This window comes from Mustelus asterias, chromosome 13 (genome assembly GCF_964213995.1).
Source record: "Mustelus asterias chromosome 13, sMusAst1.hap1.1, whole genome shotgun sequence".
NCBI classification, from domain to species: Eukaryota; Metazoa; Chordata; class Chondrichthyes; order Carcharhiniformes; family Triakidae; genus Mustelus; species Mustelus asterias.
This window is the reverse complement of record NC_135813.1, coordinates 68866278-68889899: the sequence shown is the minus strand read 5'-3', so window position 1 is coordinate 68889899 and position 23622 is coordinate 68866278. Positions and strand designations below refer to the sequence as shown.

At 42.4% G+C, this 23622-nt stretch overlaps 1 protein-coding gene across 3 annotated transcripts in view; it reads left to right on the top strand.

The window, feature by feature from the left end:
* Nucleotides 1–23622, top strand: part of suds3 (SDS3 homolog, SIN3A corepressor complex component) — a 65916-nt gene that overhangs the window by 33727 nt on the left and 8567 nt on the right. For 2 of the 3 annotated variants that reach the window (XM_078226983.1, XM_078226984.1), the window contains exons 4-10: nucleotides 1090–1161; nucleotides 3360–3379; nucleotides 7652–7808; nucleotides 8161–8247; nucleotides 11405–11475; nucleotides 14829–14850; nucleotides 14994–15099. In XM_078226983.1, the coding sequence (XP_078083109.1) occupies nucleotides 1090–1161; nucleotides 3360–3379; nucleotides 7652–7808; nucleotides 8161–8247; nucleotides 11405–11475; nucleotides 14829–14850; nucleotides 14994–15099 (535 nt within the window). Of the gene's footprint in view, nucleotides 1–1089; nucleotides 1162–3359; nucleotides 3380–7651; nucleotides 7809–8160; nucleotides 8257–11404; nucleotides 11476–14828; nucleotides 14851–14993; nucleotides 15100–23622 lie in introns of all 3 variants that reach the window. The other variant, XM_078226982.1, reaches the window with a different exon arrangement.

The window sequence follows — 23622 nt, the reverse complement described above, 5'->3', positions numbered from 1 at the left end:
GGAGCCCAGGCTAATGCTCTGGTGGTGTTGGCAGTTGGTGCAATTTAAATTTAGTTAATAAATCTTAAATTAAAAGCTAGTCTCCATAATGGAAATCGTGACAACTATCATTGATTCTTGTCATAATCCGTCTGCAGGAAATCTGCCATCCATGTGATTCCAGACCGACAGCAATGTGGTTGATTCTTAGCTTCCCTCTGAAATAACTTAGCAAGCCATTCAGTTCAAGGGCAATTAGGGCAACAAATGCTGGTCTTACCAGTGATGCCCACATCCTATGAAATAATTAAAAAAAGAACATATAGAACATAAGAACTAGGAGCAGGACTAGGCCATCTGCCCCTCGAGCCTGCTCCGCCATTCAGTAAGATCATGGCTGATCTTTTTGTGGACACGGGTCCACTTACCCATCCGCTCACCATAACCCTTAATTCCTTTACTGTTCAAAAATTTTTCTATCCTTGCCTTAAAAACATTCAATGAGGTAGCCTCAACTGCTTCACTGGGCAGGGAATTCCACAGATTCACAACCCTCCTCAACTTGGTCCTAAATCTGCTTCCCCTTATTTTGAGGCTATGCCCCCTAGTTCTAGTTTCACCCACCAGTGGAAACAACTTCCCTGCTTCTATCTTATCCATTCCCTTCATAATCTCGTATGTTTCTTTAAGATCTCTCCTCATTCTTCTGAATTCCAATAAGTATAGTCCCAGTCTACTCAGTCTCTCCTCATAAGCCAACCCTCTCAACTCCGGAATCAACCTAGTGAATCTCCTCTGCACCTCCTCCAGTGCCAGTATATCCTTTCTCAAGTAAGGAGACCAAAACTGTACACAGTACTCCAGGTGTGGCCTCACCAGCACCTTATGCAGCTGCAACATAACCTCGCTGTTTTTAAACTCCATCCCTCGAGCAATGAAGGACAAAATTCCATTTGCCGCCTTAATTACCTGCTGCACCTGCAAACCAACTCCTTGAGCTAAGAAAACAGATTTTGCTCAAGTGATGAATTACAAAGGAATGCTCCATGTAATGTATTAAAATATAAATGAATCCTTGATTGTAACTATTTCTACCATGTGGTAATATAGGTACATTGCAGGAATATCAGAAACGGATGAAGAAACTAGATCAGCAGTACAAAGAAAGAATAAGAAATGCAGGTTAGTTCTTGAATTGCCTTTATCTTAAGGTGACAATGTTTGTTTCAACAATTTTCTCTCCTGCAGTTCCCAATTGTTGATGTGGCTTTGGTTCCACAATTACTGACAGCCCTTACTAAGTGGTTATCAGGGTATCACAGCTGAGCATGATGCTGTCATAGCTCAATGTCCACACTGACAAATATACTTTTCCTGTCTTGAGGTTTAAATTTATATTTTGTATTGACAGAAACCGCTTGTAAGCGGTTCATAATCTCACAGTATTCCTCAAAGAAAAAGCATTAGCTTAAAGACAAGACCTGTTGTGCATACTTAACATGAGTTTAATAAAAATCTCATCAACAAAAGGAAAAGCATGTAGATGATAGTCTACTATTGGTTGGACTTGACCTTGCACATCTAGGTTTTAAATTTGAAGTTGCTGAGAGTGCAAGCTGACAATGAGGGCACAGTGAGGGCAAGCGGGTGTCTGGGGCATAAATGAATAAGGCAAACATCCCCTTAACCATTCAGATTGAAGGATTGTGAATTAAGCAAGGATCGAGAAGGAATTCTAAATGAGAGGGTGAATTCAGTATCAAATCGGATCCAGAAAGAAGAAAAACTGGTTTAAGATAGATAAAGGAGGCAGAAAGGAAAGTAAAATACTTTTTTAAAGATCTGCAAGTATAATTAAACTGAAGAAATGAGAGTCCACATGTTCCAGATATTCTATTGGAAGATAGTAATTAACACTCAGCAGCAAATGGACAAGAGTAACTTTGTGTGGTTGAATTAACTAGTAAACATAAGTACAAGCCATTCGGTGCATTTCAGTGATGAGGCAGAGAGTGAGATTCTTTTTATATGTATCTAACAGAACAGTGCAAATCCAACAGAAACGTTTGCCTTTCTGCCTTTAACTACAAAATTGGCTTGATGACAGAAGCCAGAGGGTGGTTGTAGAGGGCTGTTTTTCAAACCGGAGGCCTGTGACCAGTGGTGTGCCTCAGGGATCAATGCTGAATCCACTGTTGTTTGTCATTTATATTAATGATCTGGATGAGAATATAGGACGCATGGCTAGTAGGTTTGCAGATGACACCAAGATTGGTGACATAGTGGACAGTGAAGAAGGTTTTCTCGGATTGCAACGAGATCTTGATCAATTGGGCCAGTGGGCTGACGAATGGCAGATGAAGTTTAATTTGGATAAATGTGAGGTGATGCATTTTGGTAGATTGAACCAGGGCAGGACTTATTCAGTTAATGGTAGGGTGTTGGGGAGAGTTACAGAACAAAGAGATCTAGGGGTAGAGGTTCATAGCTCATTGAAAGTGGAGTCACAGGTGGACAGAGTGATGAAAAAAGCATTCAGCATGCTTGGTTTCATTGGTCAGAACATTGAATGCAGGAGTTGGGAGGTCTTGTTGAAGTTGTACAAGATATTGGTAAGGCCACACTTGGAATACTGTGTACAGTTCTGATCACTCTATTATAGAAAGGATATTATTAAACTAAAAAGAATGCAGAAAAGATTTACTAGGATGCTACCGGGACTTGATAGTTTGAGTTATAAGGAGAAGCTGGATAGACTGCGACTTTTTTCTCTGGCGCGTAGAAGGCTGAGGGGTGATCTTATAGAGGTCTACAAAATAATGAGGGACATAGATCAACTAGATAGTTAATATCTTTTCCCAAAGGTAGAGGAGTTTAAAACTAGTGGGCATAGGTTGAAGGTGAGAGGGGAGAGATACAAAAGTATCCAGAGGGGTAATTTTTTCACAGAGGGTGGAATGTGTCTGGAACAAGCTGCCAGAGGTCGTAGTAGAGGCGGGTACAATTTTGTCTTTTAAAAAGCATTTAGACAGTTACATGGGTAAGATGGATATAGAGGGATATGGGCCAAATGCGGCCAATTGGGACTAGCTGAGGGGTTTTAAAACAAAAAGGGCGGCATGGACAAGTTGGGCGGAAGGGCCTTTTTCCATGCTGTAAACCTCTATGACTCGATGAACTGTGCATTTGCTGCTCACCTGGAATTGCTGTAGCAATTCTGCAAGTACCTCCCTATTATCTCAACAGCAAATTATGGTCCAGTTTATTTCGGATCTGTTCTCTCTGAAGTTAGGAAGTATTAAAATTTTGCATTTAGAGATACCAACTGATAACTGAAATGCAGTGCATACAATGATTCCTATTTTTTCCCTTTTTCCCAGAGCTTTTTCTGCAACTGGAGGTGAGTGATCTTTTTTTTATATTTACTTAACTGATTTCCCTTAAAACATAATGATAATTGAATAAAATATGAGCACATTAAGATTGTCCTTTCTATTGGTGTCATATGTTCTGTTTGGAAGGACGTAAAATATAGTACAACTTTTTGGATTATAAGTCTGACTTTTTTTGGCAAGAGGGCTTAGTTGCTGAGTTCCGAATGAAGATTTTTGATCTCTGTTGGGAGAAAAAGAACATGTATTAAACTTTGGTCGACCACCTGGAAATAAACAAAGAGTATTGGTAGAGCTCTGGTAACAGACTACTTACAACTTTAGTGGCAACGGCAACTGGCGTGGCAGGATTTTAAAATATCGAGGATGTGTTTAAAAATTGTGGGCAAATGCTGTTCAAAATAGGATGTTACAAGCTTAAAGCAATCCAACAGATAGAGATGGCAGGGTGGCACAGTGGCTAGCACTGCTGCTTCACAGTACCAGGGACCCGGGTTCCTGGCTTGGGTTACTGTCTGTGCAGAGTCTTCACGTTCTCCCCGTGTCTACGTGGGTTTCCTCCCACAGTCCGAAAGATGTGCTCGTTAGGTGCATTGGCCATGCTAAATTCTCCCTCAGTGTACCTGCACAGGTGTTGGAGTGCGGCGACTAGGGGATTTTCACAGGTAACTTCATTGCAGTGTTAATGTAAGCCTTTGGTGACACTAATAAATCAAAAAAAGGGACTTTCCTTACAACTTTTGAAAGGGCGAGTTCCAAACTAATCACATGACTCCGATGTGGAAAATGGGACTTCCTTAGGAAAATGTTGTCTGGTGGATCCAGTATTGGGATACGGCTGGAAAATAAATCATTGTCCCTCAGTAGAAGATTGGGGCATGTCATTAGAACAAGGAAAACGATAAAAGATGAAAATACTTGCATTATCAATTTATTTAACTAAAGTATTTTGAATCTGTGGCATATATGGACTGTGGATAGATGCTTGTGAATCTGCTCCCATATCTCTGTTAGTGTTAGGAAAATGTTAGCTGTTACGTAGTTTCCTCAATTCAAGGTCCTTTTAGTTTAAGATATTGCTGACACACTTAAATTATTTTACACAGTTCAGAGCCTTTTTATTTCCTGCAACTTATAAAATCATGTTTTAAAGAAAGAAATTATGCATTATAGTCATGCTAGACCACAGGTGTTGATAGATTTTAAAAATAAATGAAGGCAAGATCTAGATGTTGATGTTTATCGCAAAGGTTTTAATCTCTTTCAGAAACCAGTTCTACAAGATGGTAGTAAAATGGTTGGCATTAATTTTGCTGTAACTTGACCCTTACACCATCGTTCAAATTGGTTTCTGTTTTCGGATTTGAAAAAGGAAATGCAGCAGAATTATTATAGTGCAGAAGGTGGCCATTCGCCCCATTGTGTCTGCACTGGCCCTCTGAATGAGCAATCCATGTAGTCTCATTTGCTGCCTTCTCTCCATAACGCTGCACGTTCTTCTTTTTAAGGTAATAATCCAATTCCCTTTGAATGTTTTGATTGAATCTGCCTCCACCACAGGCAGTACATTCTAGATCATAACCACTCGCTGTGTGAAAATGTTTTTCTTCATGTCACTATTGTTTCTTTTGCTAATTACCTTAAATCTGTGCCCTTTCATTCTCAATCCTTTTATGAGTGGGAACAGTTTCTTGATGTCTTTTGTGTCCAGACCCCCTCCTGTTTTTGAATAGCACTAACTGATCTCCTCTCAGCCTTCTCTACTCCCAAGTAAACAGTCCCAACTTCTCCAATTGATCTTCATAACTGAAGTTCCTCGTACCTTTGACTATTAATGTGAATCTTTGCTGCACTCTCTCTGATACCTTCACATCTTTCTGAAAGTGCATTGCCCAGAATCAGTCTCTTTACACAAGTTCAACATAACCTCCTTGCTCTTGTACCCTCTGTCCCTTCTCTGCATTGAACATCATCTGCCATTGTCCTCCATTACATCAACTTGCCTGTGTCCTTTTGAAGTTCCACGCTATTCTTCTCATAGTTCACAATATTTCCAAGTTTCATGTCATCCACAAATTTTTAAATTATGCCCTGTCCACCAAGGTCTACATCATTAATATATATCAGGAAGGGCAAGAGTCCCAATACTGACCCCTGGTTTACCAACCTCCAGTCTGAAAAAATATGTATTAGCATAAATCATCTTTTCTTGCAATTCAGCCAGCTGCTGTGCCTTTTATTCCATGATCTATTATTTTGCTCACAAGTCTGTTGTGTGGCACTGTGCAAGTGGCTTTTGGAAGCCCATATACATAACATCAACAGTATTACCTCCATCGACCCTCTCTGTTACCTTGTCAAAAAAATGCCAACAAGTTAGTTAAACACAATTTTGCTGTAACAAATTTTGCTAGCATTCCTTAATCTGCCTGCACTTGTCCAGGTGACTATTAATTTTGTCCCGAATTATTGTTTCTGGAAGTTTCCTCACCACTGAAATTAAACTGTTTCGCCTGTAGTTGCTCATATTTGCACCCTTTTTTGAACAAGAGTGCACGTTAATAATTCTCCAGTCCTTTGGCATCGCCCCTTATTCTAAGGAAGGCTGAAAAATTATAACCAGCGTTGCAGCAATTTCCATTTTCACTTTCCTCAGTATCCTTGGATTTATCTCATATGGTCCTAGTGCCTTTTTAGGTACAAACGGCCTACCCAATACCTCTTTATCAATTTTAAATCCTTCTAGCATATTAATTGCCTCCCCATTCATTCATCTGAGGAACATCTTCCTTTGTAAAGACAATTAATACATCAGTTATGCTCCCCCTTTCCATGTGTAAATCTCCTTTGTTGGTCCCTATTTAGCCCCACTCTTTGTACTGCCCTGTTACTATTTATGTGTCTATCAAAGACATTGGGATTCCTTTTTATGTTGGCTGTCGGTCTCTTTTCATACTCTCTCCTTGCTTCTCTTATTTTCTTTTTCATTTCCTTGCAGCATCTTCTATATTCAACCTGGTTCTTGTGTATTATTCATCTGTTATCTAGCATAAGTTATCTTAACCTCTGTCTTTCGTCATCCAGTGAGCTCTGGAATTGTTTGCCCTGCCTTTCCTCTTTGGACATTTTCTTATTTAAAGGCAGCCCATCGTTCGGTTACAGTTTTGCCTGCTAATATCTGATTCCTGGCCCAGATCCAGTCTCGCCCCAATTACATTTTCTTACTCGGGATTGCCCTTTGCCATTTTCAACAGTCAACCTGCACCTTATGATTCAATGATCACTTTCCCATAAATGTTCTCCTGCTGAGACTTGATCCACTCGGTCTGCTTCATTTCCAAGAATGAGTTCGAGCAGTACCTCCTTTCTTGTTGGACTGGAAACATACTGCTGTTGAAAATTTTCCTGATCTCACTCTAGGAATTCTTGCCCTTTCTCTGTTCTTTGCACTACTAAATATGCTAATTGTAAAATAAATTGTATTTGTTTCTCATATTTGAAACATTGCGGCACATTTGAGTGATAGCTGCAGTTGAGTTCTTTTTGCAGTGCACGCCAATTCAAATTGCTCATTTGCAAATTCTAACATATTTGAGTTAGTATGAACTATTGTATTGCTCAAGATTATATGATAGCCCTTTATAGCATCAGTGCATATTTTTGATACAAGATGCAATGAAAAGTCAATGAAAGAGCTTCATTTCAGCACGGCTCTCCCCTCTTTTGTATTAGAAACAGAAACAGAAACCCTACAGTGCAGAAGGAGGCCATTCGGCCCATCGAGTCTGCACCGACCACAACCCCACCCAGGCCCTACCCCCACATATTTACCCGCTAACTACACATCTCGGGGACAATTTTTTTTAACCTGGCCAATCAACCTAACCCGCACATCTTTGGACTGTGGGAGGAAACCAGAGTACCCGGAGGAAACCCACGCAGACACGAGGAGAATGTGCAAACTCCACACAGACAGTGACCCGAGCCGGGAATCGAACCCAGGACCCTGGAGCTGTGAAGCAGCAGTGCTAACCACCGTGCGACCGTGCCGCATTACTTTGACAATTTTTTGATGCATTCCATTTCTGTGATTTTTGATAATCTATCAAATCCTGAGAACTTGTAGCCTAAATATGTTGTTACTTTCTCTTGATCTGCACACACAAAGCTTATACAAAAACCTCTGAAGGTTTTGATTGGATTATTCTGTCCTTGCTGATTTTTTTTTTCTTTCAAAGCCGTTGCAATGAGTCATCAATATTATTTTTCTTTCTTTCCAGACAGAACAAGTGGAAAGAAATTATATTAAAGAGAAAAAGGCAGCAGTGAAGGAATTTGAAGATAAAAAGATTGAGTTGAAAGAGAATCTGATTGCTGAATTAGAAGAAAAGAAAAAGATGATTGAGAACGAGAGACTAACAATGGAACTCACTGGAGGTGTGTAGCAGAAATATTTTCCATTATTTTCAATGTACCAAGGAAAATTGAACTGTTAACAAGTAGTTTTGGATTTTGACCTGATTGAGTTGTTTGTCCAGTAATAATTGACTTTCAAAATATGTATTGGCTGGAAACTTACCGTAATACCTCATGGATTTTCTTTGTATTGTGCAGCAAGGGATGCGTTCTATGAAATTCTTCAATAAGGCATTAAGAATTCTATTGCAATACTTGGAAACCGTGCATTCTGTGCAGTTTGGATTGTTTTACATGCATTGTGCTGTAGATTTATCCTCTGTTTGCAGTTAGTTCTCAACATCAATCACAGCACATCTGTTTACTGTTACAGATTCAATGGAGGTTAAACCAATTATGACCAGGAAGTTGAGAAGGAGACCTAATGATCCTGTTCCAATTCCAGACAAAAGAAGAAAACCTGCACCTGATATCCTTTTATTAAATAAAATATCTACTTTTTGGAATGGTCCAATCACTATTGGCTTGTTGTAAAATTAAGGATTAAAAGTTAAAGTTTAAAGTTTATTTATTAGTGTCACCAGTGGGCCTACATTCACACTGCAATGAAGTTGCTGTGAAAATCCCCTAGTTGCCACACTCTGGCTCCTGTTCGGGTACATGGAGGGTGAATTTAGCATAGCCAATGCATTTAACCAGCACGTCTTTTGGACTGTGGGAGGAAACCGGAGCACCTGGAGGAAACCCACACAGATAAGGGGAGAACGTGCAGACTCCACACAGACAGTGACCCAAGTCAGGAATCGAACCAGGATCCCTGCGCTGTGAGGCAGCAGTGCTCACCACTGTGCCACCGTGATTATTTGGTATTTTTAAATTATTACAAATGTGTTTGTTGCATTACTAAAATTCAAAACTTCAATGTTTCAGTTTTTGAAACTTGTTCATTTCAGACTTTTTTTAATCAAAGTAAGCAAATCCAAATAGTGCAGAATGTCATGGTTATTCATTTTCATATAATTTTTCGACATCAAATGATTTTTTTGAAAACTATTATATTTATCAAACCTGTCAGCACTGACACCTCTCTGAAATCAGCAGCTTAACCACTGTCGGCACAGCTACTTGTGTCATTGTTTACATGTGATCCCCATTAACCTTTAACAACTAAGCCACCCAAGTTTGCTATTGGGTAGAATTCCAAACAGATTTAATAACCCCTTTCATTCCTCCATTTTACCCTCAATTGAAGACCCAGAACATGACAATCGTACTTGTGCCAATTTCCCACAAGGAAGATTGCTTGTGCAGGAGATAGCAGAGATCCTGAATCTGGGTTAAATAGGTTTTGAGAATTGAACACAATCCAAATGCAGGATATCATTATATTACACTTTATGATTGGCTAAAGCAGAGGAGGACTGGGAATCGTGTCTGGTGACTGGACAAGCGGGATAAACAAAAAGGAAGGAGGACTTGGAACAGAGTCATTACAGCACAGAAGCTGGCTATTTGACACTGTGTCCCTGCTGGCTTTTGTAAGGAGCAATTCATGTACTTCCTCTCTCCCCATATCCCTGTACATTCCTTCCTTTAAGACTTGCTTTCATGTAGCACCTTTCATGACCACTCGATGTCCGAAAGCATTTACTGTCAAAATATTTTTGGAGTCATAGAGATTTACAGCGTGGAAACAGGCCCTTCGGCCCAACTTGTCCATGCCGCCCTCTTTTTAAACCCCTAAGCTAATCCCAATTGCCCGCATTTGGCCCATATCCCTCTATATACCCATCTTATCCATGTAACTATCTAAATGCTCTTTAAAATACAAAATTGTACCCACCTCTACTACTATCTCTGGCAGCTTGTTCCAGACACTCACCACCCTCTGTGAAAAAATTGCTCCTCTGGACACTTTTGTATCTCTCACCTTAAACCTATGCCCTCTCGTTTTAGACTCCTCTACCTTTGGGAAAAGATATTGACTATCTAGCTGATCCGTGCCCCTCATTATTTTATAGACCTCTACAAGATCACCCCTCAGCCTCCTACGCTCCAGAGAAAAAAGTCCCAGCTTCCCCTTATAACCCAAACCATCAAGTCCCGGTAGCATCCTAGTAAATCTTTCCTGCACTCTTTCTAGTTTAATAATATCCTTTCTATAATAGGGTGACCAGAACTGCACACAGTATTCCAAGTGTGACCGTACCAATATCTTGTACAACTTCAACAAGACGTCCAACTCCTGCATTCAATGTTCTGACCGATGAAACCAAGCATGCCGAATGCCTTTTTCACCACTCTGTCCACCTGTGACTCCACTTTCAAGGAGCTATGAACATGTACTCCACTTTCAAGGAGCTATGAACATGTACCCCTAGATCTCTTTGTTCTATAACTTTCCCCAATGCCCTACCATTAACTGAGTAAGTCCTGCCCTGGTTCAATCTACCAAAATGCATCACCTCGCATTTCTCTAAATTAAACTCCATCTACCATTTGTCAGCACACTGGCCCAATTGATCAAGATCCCATTGCAATTGGAGATAACTTTCTTCACTGTCCACTATGCCACCAATCTTGGTGTCATCTGCAAACTTACTAACCACGCCTCCTATATTCTCATCCAAATCATTAATATAAATGACAAATAACAGTGGACCCAGCACTGATCCTTGAGGCACACCGCTGGTCACAGGCCTCCAGTTTGAAAAACAACCCTCTACAACCACCCTCTGGCTTCTGTTAAGCCAATTTTGTATCCATTTAGATACCTCACCCTGGATTCCACGAGATTTAACCTTATGCAACAGCCTACCATGTGGTACCTTGTCAAAGGCTTTGCTAAAGTCCATGTAGACAACATCAACTGCACTGCCCTCATCTACCTTCTTGGTTATCCCTTCAAAAAACTCAGTCAAATTTGTGAGACATGATTTTCCACTCAAAGCCATGCTGACTGTCCCTAATCAGTCCTTGCGTCTCTAAATGCCTGTAGATCTTGTCTCTCAAAATATCTTCCAACAACTTGCCCACCACAGATGTGAGGCTCACTGGTCTGTAGTTCCCAGGCTTTTGTCTGCAGCCCTTTTTAAACAAAGGCACAACATTTGCCACCCTCCAATCTTCAGTGGATTCATCATTGAAATTTAGGAAGCTTGGCAGCCAATTTACACACCGCAAACTCTTACTGAAAGCAAAGGGGTCCGCACCAGATAATCCTGTTTTTGTGATGTTGATTTGAGGGGTTAATATTAGCCAGGACATTGGGGATATCTCTCTTGCTCTTCAAAATCATGCCATGGAATCTTTAGGTTCACCTGAGTTAGCTGATGGGCCTCAATTTAATGTCTCGCCTGAAAGACAGCACCTTTGACAGTGCAGAACTTCCACAATACTGCACTGGAGTGTCAACCTAGATTGTTAAATCCTGGAATGGGACTTAATCCCAAAGCTCAAGATATGAGCATTCTATCTACTGATTCACAACCCACAGTGAGGGAAAGAAAAACCAAGTTACATTAGTTCTTCACATGATCACAGAATATCTTTTAAATTTGTTCTATTGCTATATGTTAAGCCAAGGCGTAGGGAACATATTTTGTGTTTTCCTTAACCGGCAATACCGCAGTTAAATTATTTGTTAACAGATGAACAGATTATGGAGGATCTACGAACTCTCAACAAGGTGATTTACTTGTGCATGTTAGAGATAAAGGGACTAAATTATTATGTTTCACGTTTTTCTAAAAGAAGATTGATAGGTGCATGGGACATCTTATGCATTTATGTACTGCTTGATGGAATCTATGTATACTCTGAGAGGAGAGAGTTGTGCCTATTACGTTAACGTGTAAAACTTTGCAAAGTAGAAAATACATAGGAAACAAGTGTCAGTAATTTTATAATGGAGCTATTCTTACTGCCATAAATACTTGTACACAAGCTGGCCTGTGTATTAGACGATCCTTTGATCTTCCAGTGATAAACATCTTCCATAGAATGCAAGGCCAATGTTCTAGGCACCAGTTAGTGGTCAAGATGAAAACAATTCTCTTTGTACTGGTGATTTTTAAATCATGTCAACTCTGCCTGATCCCATTATGATTTTCTAAGTATCCTACTATAACCTTCTTAATAATAGATTGTAGCACTTTTACTGTGACAGGTGTTAGACTAACTGGCCTATAGTTTCCTGCTTTTTGCCTCCATCCTTTCTTGAATAAAGGTGTTATTTTTGCTATTTTCCAAGCCGCTGGGACTCTACCAGAATCGAAGGGATCTGGGAAGATTATAACCAATACCTCTACTCTCTCTGCAGCCATTTTTAAGATCCTTAGATGCAGGCCATCAGATCCTGGGGACTTGTCAGGCTTTAGGTCTTGGTATTTCTAGTACCTCTTCCCTGATGATGGTAATTGTTTTTAAGTTCTTCCCCCTCACCTGTTGATTTTCAAGTATCTTTGCAAAGTTTTCTGCAGTGAAAGCCAATACAAAATATCTGGTGAATGCTTCTGCCATTTCCTTGTTTTCCATTAGTAATTACCCTGACTCTCCCTGTAGAGGACTAGCACTCGCTTTAGTTACTCTTTTCCTTTTTAACTCTTATTATCTGTGTAGCTAAGTTGACTGAGCAGTTGGTTAGCGATGCAGAGCAATGCCAACAGTGAGGGTTCAATTCCTGTACCAGCTGAGGTTATTCATGAAGGCCTGTCTTCTCAACCTTTCCCCTCATTGGAGGTGTGGTGATCCTCAGGATGAATCACCTCAAAGGGGAGATCAGCCTATGGTCATCTGGGACTATGGTGACTTTACTTGATCTGTTTTTATATTTCTAACTGACTTACTCTCATACACCAATTTCTTCCTCTGTTGTTTTAATCTTATCTTTGCTGGTTCTTAAAATCTCTCCAACCAACCACTAATCTCTGCAGAATTGTAGTTTTTTTCTTCCTGGCGGACTCTAGTAATTCCCAGAATTACTATCCTCTTTTATCTTGTTTTCTTCTAATTTATCATATCTCCCTTCACATGATCCCTTTCCCCATTCTTTAGTTTAAAGCCCTCCTACTGCCCTAGTTATACAATTTGCCAGAACACTGGTGTCAGTTAATTTCAGGTGAAGACCGTACCAATGGGAGAGTTCCCACTTTTCTCCCTAACTGTACCAGTGCCCCATGAATTAAACCCATTTCCCCCACACAAGTCCTTGAGCCATACATTCAACTCCCTAATCTTATTTACCCTATGCCAATTAGTTTATGGCTGAAGTGACAATCTGGAGATTATTACCTTTGAAGTTCTGCTTTTTTATTTGATCTCTAGCTGCTCATACTCCCTAAGCAGATCTGCTTTCCTAGTTCTCCCGACATCATTGGCAGTTACGTGGACCACAACAACTAGATCCTCCCCCTCTCACAGCAAGTTCATCTTCAGTCCCAAGCAGATGTCCTGAACCCTGGCACCGGGCAGAGTAACACAGTCTACTGGGCTTTGCTATCAGTTACAGAGAATGGTACCTATCTCCCTGACTATATTGCCCCAATTACCATTATATTTCTATTTACTTCCCCCAATTGAATGGCTTTCTGTACAACAGTGCCATAGTCAGTTCACTCATTCACCTTACTATAAAAGCAAATTACTGCTTTTGCTGGGAATCTGAAATTCAAAGTAGAGTGCTGGGAAAACTCAGCAGGTCTGGCAGCATCTGTGGAGAGAGGAACGGTTAGTTTTTCGAGCCCAATATGACACTTCTTTGGAACTGAGTTCCTAGTTTCAAAAAAGAGTCATATTTAACTTGGAATATTAACTCTGTTTCTGTCTCCACAGATAGTGCTAGACATTGAGTTTTTCCAGCATTTTCTATTTTCATATCACTCATCCATCTTGCAGTTGCTGCTCTCATCTGTGCAAACTGTAAGAACCTCAATTCTGTTGGACAATTGCAAAGTCTTATCCTCTGCCACCTTGTACCTGTGCAGTCACAGTCATATGTCCCTGACCACTGAAGAAGACCATAACTTAAGGGGTCTGACTGCCTTCTTGAACAAAGTGTCTAGACGACTTTCCCCTTCGCTGATGTATTGCAGTGTCTGAAACTCAGACTCCAGCTCATTAACTCTGAGCTGAAGTTCCTTAAGCTGTAGACATTTAGAACATAAGAACATAAGAAATAGGAGCAGGAGTAGGCCATCTAGCCCCTCGAGCCTGCCCCGCCATTCAATAAGATCATGGCTGATCTGACGTGGATCAGTACCACTTACCCGCCTGATCCCCATAACCCTTAATTCCCTTACCGATCAGGAATCCATCCATCCGCGCTTTAAACATATTCAGCGAGGTAGCCTCCACCACCTCAGTGGGCAGAGAATTCCAGAGATTCACCACCCTCTGGGAGAAGAAGTTCCTCCTCAACTCTGTCTTAAACCGACCCCCCTTTATTTTGAGGCTGTGTCCTCTAGTTTTAACTTCCTTACTAAGTGGAAAGAATCTCTCCGCCTCCACCCTATCCAGCCCCCGCATTATCTTATAAGTCTCCATAAGATCCCCCCTCATCCTTCTAAACTCCAACGAGTACAAACCCAATCTCCTCAGCCTCTCCTCATAATCCAAACCCCTCATCTCCGGTATCAACCTGGTGAACCTTCTCTGCACTCCCTCCAATGCCAATATATCCTTCCTCATATAAGGGGACCAATACTGCACACAGTATTCCAGCTGCGGCCTCACCAATGCCCTGTACAGGTGCATCAAGACATCCCTGCTTTTATATTCTATCCCCCTCGCAATATAGGCTGGAGATGTGTTTGATGTGGATCACACTGACATACAAGGTTTAATCAGCAAGATAGTTTGGATATTTTAACTATTGTTTCAGCAGTGGTAAGCGATTACTAATGAATAAGACAAACACCCCGATGCAGTGACATAACTGTAAATGCATGTCCCCACTTGTTAATTAATTGCTGAAGGTGACAGGGGTCTGAAAAAGTTTGATTTTCAAGGAGAGTAATTTTTTTTTCTTTTCATTCCCTGCAGCTCAAATCTCCAAAAAGACCAGGTAGTTATGCTTCTTCTAATCGTTTCCCACCTGGTTCCAGAACCATTCTTTCCAAAATAATTCTTCCAAGAGAAAACAAGAGAATTTGAAACAACAGTTGATGCAGTCTATCCTGTAACCATGTGCATGTTTTATTTGGACAGCATCTCCATCTTCTCCTGAGCACCTTCCTAGCACTCCTGCTGAATCACCAGCACAGAGATATGAAGCACGAATAGAAGATGGAAAGTTGTATTATGATAAGAGATGGTGAGTTAGGATTTTTTATTTTTCCTGTTCACCACTTACTGCTGTGGCTATAATTCAGCATAAGAATTGGTCACTAACAGATGCATTCTTGATGTTCTACAGCTTTATATTTGTGATATAAACTTGGGGTGCTTCTGGCCATTGATTCTTGAATTTGCTGAAGAAATGACCAAGCAGATATTCTGAATTCTCATTTTTGTCCCACTGCTGGACTGTAATAATCTATATTTTTAAAACTTTGAAAGATCATAGCTAAATTCTAATGTTCTATGTTAATTCCTGTAAAAATTTAATCTTCCTTTAAATTGGATAATTAAAAAAAATCTGATGCTTTCTGTATGTAAACTTCAAAGGCCACTAGATGGTGGTATAAGCCCAGTATTTCCAAATTTTCAACATGAGCATCTTTAACTGCTGTGCACCCTTAAAATTCTTTGAAACAATTGCCCAAAAATACTCTAGTTGTTTTCTCTAGGAATATTGATTACGTGCGCAACATTCTGCAAATATATGCTTCCTTGATGAAATGTTTAAATTGTCTGGTCCAGTTTTATATGCAAGTTTTAAAAAAAAAACGAATCGGAAATTATAAAAACATCAACAGAGGAACAAAATGACTGTTTTAAGGGTGATATTCTTGGCATGGAGGTTATGTGATTGGTTGTCTAAAAGATATGTACATGGCATGGAGAAAAGGCGCAAGCCATCTTGCCACATCCCCTCCATAAATAAAACAAAAAGTAGATGTTTTCTTTTTTCTGATAGAACATAGATATACTATATGGCTATTCTGCTGAAATTCTCAAAGTAGATGCCTGTATCTATGGTTCATTGTTACGTATTTAAACAAGTACTCGAGATTTATTTATCCAAATTGTTATGAATGGATTTCACTGTCTATTTTACACTTTCCTTAAACATTTTGAGTAGGATTTTTTGCTCTCTCTGCGATGTGTTTTGCGGCGGTGGAGGCGGCCCACTATTGGCTGGCGGGTTTTCCCATTGTTCGCACCCTCTGCCACTGGGGTGCCTGCAGGACTGGAAGATCCTGCCGGCTGGAACAGCTGGAAAATTTCAGCCTTTATTTATTTGGTGCAAATTCAGCATCCAACTACATTTCCCTTTTGGGTTGTGAGGGAGGCTCGGCTTGAGGTCTGCACAACATTGATCCTCTTCCACTCTAAATTGCTACTCTCAAATTTAACTTGTTCCCATTGACTGATGCATTTCCACAGATAAAGTGATGTTGTCAGCTTAATTTTCAAATGGCAATGCTGGGACTTGGGGACTATCAGAAGTATGTATGTGATGATACTGTGCTATTAATCTATTTTATGTTTAAGGGTGGATCTGCTTCAAGATTGTGTTTTGTTACAAACAGTCAGTTAATCTGGAGTGAGATTCTGGAAAGCAGGATAATTACTAATTTTAGCCATGTAAGATGACTTAAGGAGTCTTTGTTTACCAAAGAGGAGGAAGGACCCGTGGGATGTTTTCTTGATAAAAGTAATGGAAGAGTGAGTTAGGTATACAGAGTCATTTAGTCATGTGATACTGGAAATTGGAGGTTTGTTGCTGAGAAAAACAGCTTTCTGAGTTCAGTTGCTGGAGAGGGCTGTTTAAAGATAGAAGCCTACCAGCAGTTCTCTCTACAAAATCTCCCTGGAAGCTCCAAAGCTGTTAACAAAGGTTTAAGCAAGTATGCCTGGATTTGCTAACTATTTTTAAAGTGGGGTTTAAGTCTATAAGAGAAATAATGCTTCATTGGAACTGAATAGTAATAAGTTAAAGCAGAGTTTTTTCTTCATGTTTAAAGATTGTTCAATGGTTAAGAGTTAAACTGTTTCATTTTGTTAAGAGTTACACTTAAACTGTGTTATGACTAAAGCTTGTTTTGATAAAGATCCCTAGTTTGTCAGTAAAATTACTCCTGGAATAAAGTATTCTTTCCGCACATTTATGGTGGAGTAGAAAAATTATTGGGTTCTGGTCTGGATTCATAATATACCCTGAGGTTTCTGATCTGGCACCCAAACTTGTATGCTAACATTGTAGATAATGGGTTATTTGGGAGTGCAAAATTTCCCATGAGAACAACCTTACGGGTGAAGGGAACCATTATGCTTGTTGGGCAAATAAATTTGGATGTTGACCAACCCATCACGTCCTGACCCATGCAAATATCCTTCTGATATAAGACACTAATTTTACTTTTGCAATTAAAGCTAAGCAATTTTAAATGCTCCAAACTAATACTGTAAGGGCTAACTTAATAAGTAGATACAATAAACAGATGTACCGTGCACACTGAGTTGTCCTTGCACACATGCAGCTGTTTGGAAACCTTTTGTGCTAGATCTTACTTTATCCTGCTCATTCCTTCGGTAATCTTCAAGTTGTAATTCTGCTCCTTTTCCAGTTGGGGGCAGCAAATGACTTTTCTTTTCCTTAATCTGTAATCAACTTTCTGGTATTCAATCGGATGTCTTTTAAGAATTGTGCTTGTTCCCTGCAATTTTCAGGTTTTTCATAAACAGACCTTTAATAATAAAGATGTTGATTTACTTTAACTTGGATCTCCATGTCAGAAACAACATGTGAGATAGCCCACTTATGGCAGAGAGCCCTTTCCCTGCCCACACATGTAAACCTTCCTCCTCAAAGTAAGCATCTACTACACTGTGGTGAACCATAGATGGTTACCACTATGGGTACTGAACCATAGATGGTTATCACTATGGGTACTTGTACATATGTTACTGTTGTCACTGTTGGGGTTAGGGTTGGGGTGTTCTACATGTTGGTATTGTTCTGTGGTACACTCCGGTTGGCTCCGCCTACCTGTAGGAGTATAAAGGTCACTGCACTGCCTGGTGACCCTTTAGTCTGGGATTGTATTGTTATATAGTATGCTCCGTTCTTGTTACTAATAAAAGTCTTTATTTCCCGGGTACGATCTAGCCTCCCGAGTGATTTAATCGCGCATCAATTTTATTAGTAACAATTTTGGTTAAAACAAAAAAAAACCATGGAGCAAATGTTAAAACCCGATCGGCTTACTTTAGATCCACGTGCAGCTGGAGCGCCGAACACTTTCGATCATTGGTTGAAGTGTTTTCAAGACTATATCGATGCCTCAACAGCCATTCAAAACGACGCCGATAGACTGCGGGTCCTCCACGCAAGGGTAAGCGACACTGTATACTCATCAATCTGCGATGCCAAAACTACAAAGGGGCCATCGAACTACTTAAGAAACTGTACAACAAACCGCCAAACGAGATTCATGCTCAACACCTTCTAGCCATTCGACGGCGGCAGCCCGGCAAAACGACGGGACAGTACCTGCGCGAACTTCAGCAGCTAGCCAGAGCCTGCAATTGCAAGCCAGTGTCGGCTACTCAATACACTAACGACTTGATCCGAGATGCATTCGTGGTGGGAATCGGCTCATTCTATATTCGCCTGCGGCTGCTAGAGCAGGGTAACTTAGACCTAGCTAAGACGGTGGAATTGGCTGACACGATGGAAACGGCCTCCAGAAGTCCAGAAACTTACTCCACCGACCACGTGGGAACATTGTGGCAAGTACAGCCACCGACTCAACTCTACCCAGCGGCTCCGAAAAACTGCGCGATTGTGCTTTCAACCTCGGACCTGATGACGGCGGCAGCTCCAGGAGGCCCGCGGTGCTATTTCTGTGGATTGGCGAAACACCCTTGGCAGCGATGTCCGGCCAGAACGGTATTTTGCTCCGCGTGTGGGAAGAAAGGGCACTATGCCAAAGTATGCAGAGCTAAACCACTCTCGAAGCTTAGCAGTGCGGCGTGTGATTCTCCAGAACCTGTCTCCTTGTCTCCGGCTTCATCGAGGTCTTCCACCACGTGCGATTCACGAGCGCCGCCATTCCTGACGACGACGACGCAAGACACATGCGACCTGCAGGGGCCGCCACTTTCTGCGCCGCCGACCACGTGCGATCCATGGGCGCAGTCATTTTGGTCGGCACCGACCACAGACGACTAGCAGGGGTCATCATCATCAACCATCTCAGCTGCCTGCAGTTGCACTCAAGACTCAACGGTGGCGTCAATCATCCTGGACCAGGCCAAGCCTCACAGACTCGACAAGTCCATGATGGGCATAGAGGTAAATGGACGCCTAATACATTGTCTGTTTGACAGCGGGAGCATGGAGAGTTTCATTCATCCTGACACCGTGAAACGGTGCGGTCTCCGAGTACAGACTGTCAGACAGACAATTTCTATGGCGTCGAGGTCCTGAGCTGTTACGTTCTTGGGAGCTGCGTGGTCAATCTAATGGTGCGGGGCACAGTTTATGAGAACTTCAGGCTCCTCGTGTTACCGCACCTTTGTGCTCCGATACTCCTGGGACTAGACTTTATGGTCCACCTGAGGAGTGTAACCCTGCAGTACGATGGGCCACTCCCTCCACTTTCAGTGGGAGAACAGCAGCCTCCAAATTGCCCAGCGCGCTCCACGTGCAGTCTCTCGACACTCAGAATCACCCCGCCATCTTTATTCGAGAATCTCGTGCCAGGCTGCAAGCCCATCGCAACTAAGAGCAGGCGTTACAGCGCTGAGGATCGGATCTTTATTCGATCTGAGGTTCAGCGACTCCTCAGGGAAGGGATCATTCAACCTAGCACTAGTCCATGGAGAGCGCAAGTCGTGGTGGTTAAAACTGGAGACAAACCCCGGATGGTCATAGACTATAGTCAGACCATTAATAGATACACGCAGCTGGACGCGTATCCTCTCCCGAGCATATCTGACATGGTCAACCAGATTGCGCAGTACCGGGTGTTCTCCACCATTGACTTGAAGTCAGCTTACCACCAGCTCCCCATTCGCCCAGAGGACCGAAAATATACGGCCTTTGAGGCGGATGGTCGTCTGTACCACTTCTTAAGGGTCCCCTTTGGCGTCACGAATGGGGTCTTGGTCTTCCAGCGTGCAATGGGCCGAATGGTGGACCAAAACGGGCTACCTTCCCGTACCTGGACAACGTCACTATCTGCGGCCATGACCAGCAGGACGACGATGCCAATCTCCTAAAAAATTTTCACACTGTGTCTCGCCTGAATCTGACCTATAACAGGGAGAAGTGTGTATTTAGCAAACGCCGCCTAGCAATTCTCGGATACGTGGTGGAAAACGGGGTCCTTGGCCCTGATCCAGACCGCATGCGTCCCCTCCTTGAACTTCCCCTGCCCACTAGCACCAAAGCACTGAGAAGACGCTTAGGCTTCTTCTCGTATTACGCACAGTGGGTTCCCAATTATGCGGACAAAGCCTGTCCGCTCATAAAGTCTACCTCTTTTCCCCTGGCAGCAGAGGCTCGCTTAGCCTTTGAAGGGATAAAAGCTGACATCGCGAAAGCCACGATGCACGCTGTCGATGAGTCCATCCCCTTTCAGGTGGAGAGTGATGCATCTGATTTCGCCCTGGCCGCCACACTTAACCAGGCGGGCAGGCCCGTCGCCTTTTTCTCTCGCACCCTCCAAGGCCCTGAAATTCGGCACTCCTCTGTGGAAAAAGAGGCTCAGGCCATTGTGGAGGCCGTCCGGCATTGGCGCCATTACTTGGCTGGAAAACGATTCACCCTGCTCACGGACCAGTGGTCCGTGGCGTTCATGTTCAACAACACGTTACGGGGTAAGATCAAAAATGATAAAATCTTGAGGTGGAGAATCGAACTCTCCACCTACAACTATGATATCATGTACCGTCCGGGGAAGCTCAATGAGCCCTCAGACGCCCTGTCGCGTGGAACATGTGCCAGTGTGCAGGAGGATCGGTTACAGGCCCTCCACAATGATCTCTGCCATCCGGGGATCACTCGGCTCTTCCATTTCGTAAAGGCCCGGAATCTACCCTACTCAGTAGAGGAGGTCAGGTCAATAACCCGAAGCTGCCAGGTATGTGCTGAATGCAAGACGCACTTCTACCGGCCTGACAGGGCACATCTCATTAAGGCCACTCGCCCTTTTGAAAGACTGAATGTGGATTTCAAGGGCCCCCTTCCTTCGACAGATCGGAATGTGTACTTCCTCAACGTGATTGACGAGTACTCCCGATTCCCTTTTGCCATTCCCTGTTCAGACATGACCGCTGCCATGGTTATCAAAGCATTGCGGGATCTTTTCACCCTGTTTGGTTACCTCAACTATATCCACAGTGATAGGGGCTCGTCGTTTATGAGTGACGACTTGAGGCAATACCTGCTCTCAAAAGGGATTGCTTCAAGTAGAACTACGAGTTACAACCCCAGGGGTAACGGGCAGGTTGAAAGAGAAAATGCTACAGTCTGGAAGGCTGTCTTACTGGCGTTGAGGTCTAAGGATCTTCCAGTCTCCCGTTGGCAAGAGGTACTTTCTGATGCACTCCATTCAATCCGGTCCCTCCTGTGTGCTGCACCCAACGCTACCCCACATGAGCGGATGTTTACCTTCCCTAGGAAGTCTTCCTCTGGGACCTCACTGCCGTCTTGGTTGATGTACTCAGGACCTGTCCTCCTGCGGCGGCATGTTAGGACCCGCAAGTCCGACCCTTTGGTTGAACAGGTCCATCTCCTCCACGCCAACCCTCAATATGCCTATGTGGCATATCCTGACGGGCGAGAGGACACGGACTCTATTCGAGATCTGGCGCCTGCAGGGGACTTGGAAACCCCTGTCGCTCCTGCACCCCTGGTTAGGGACCCCTTGACCTTTATCTCCCCTCCTGACACGGCGCCTGCAGTATCGGGACCACCACTTAATCCTCTTACTCCCGTGTACAGCTTGCCTGAGTCCAGGAGATTGTCGCCACCTCGGGGCGTGCTCGAGTCCAGGAGATTGTCGCCACCTCGTGGTCCACCTGTCCGTGAGGAACTGGAGGAGTCACTGGACACTGCCTTGGAGAGAGGGTCATCACGGTCACCAGAACCGGCGCTACCGCCAGTGTTGAGGAGGTCGCAGAGACGGTGCGGCCCTCTGATACGACTGAACTTGTGAATATATGGACAGTTCGTACTGTTTTTTTGCCCCACCGGCCTTTGTTTTTAAAGGAGGGGTGAATGTGGTGAACCATAGATGGTTACCACTATGGGTACTGAACCATAGATGGTTAACACTATGGGTACTTGTACATATGTTACTGTTGTCACTGTTGGGGTTAGGGTTGGGGTGTTCTACCTGTTGGTATTGTTCTGTGGTACACTCCGGTCGGCTCCGCCTACCTGTAGGAGTATAAAGGTCACTGCACTGCCTGGTGACCCTTTAGTCTGGGATTGTATTGTTACGTAGTATGCTTCGTTCTTGTTACTAATAAAAGCCTTTATTTCCCGGGTACGATCTAGTCTCCCGAGTGATTTAATCGCGCATCATACACCTTTCACTGTCTTTCTTCAGCAAGTTTGCTTTTGTCTGCAATTCTGTTTGTGGGATTCTGATTGCTCGTTTCTGGTTTTGAGCCCTTGAGTAACTTGCTTGTATTGTGGCTCGACATCTAAGTCACACTTTTGTGATGTTGCCCCAGTCTCCACCCTGTGCAGCATTGTGACACTCTTTATTGGGCCTTCCCACCTTACCTTCATTACTCTTGAGCATTAAATGTGAAAACTCAACACGCCTACTCCATTAATGAAGTTGAAATAGCTAAGGATAAAATTGCAAGGGATTTGTCTAATAATCTTAGACGGGACACTCAATGAATCCAACCAATGAAGAGCGATATTGAAGAACATTGAACTATCTAGCCAAAATAGAATTCAGATGAGAAGATACAACAAAATTAATATGACAGGTATAAAACTGCTCCTGTAATATTTTTCAGTAATAAAGTTTGCGAATGGAATGGTTACTAAGATGGCTGACCTGGGAAGGTAGTGGTTTTCTTGGATATGTAGCAGTCCAAAGGTTAATTGTCAATGCTGTGTAAGGTAAGGTAAAGTTATCTGCTGATTGTTGGGAGCAAAACGTAGGCTATGCAGCCTCTGAACCCTGAATTAGATCATGACTGATCTGCATCTTAACTCCAATTACCTGTCTTTGATCTCTATCACTTGGTAATCTTGCCTGATTAAAAATGTGTTCTCAGTTTTGAAAATTTTCATTGACACTAATTCCACAGCTTTTCGAGAGAGAGAATTCCACATCTCCGTTACTATATTTCAGTCCACAGTTGTCTCGTTCTAATTTTTAAGGTTGTTACCACTGGTTCTTGATTTTCCCGCTACAGGGAATAGCTAATATGTTTTACTCTATTGTATCTTTTTAAATAGTTAATTAGCTCATCCCTTAACTGTCTGCACTCGGAGGAATGCAATCCAAGTTCATGTAGCAGTCTAACCCTTTAAATTTAGGCATATGTCTAGTCCAAGGACATTTTATCAATCCTGAGGCGCAGTACCCAGAACTGAATGCAGTAGTTCTCCAGATGAGGTCTGACTAAGGCTTTGTACAAATGAAGCATCTCCTGCTTATTTATTCCCCCCAAAACTCTCATCAGGCTGCATGGC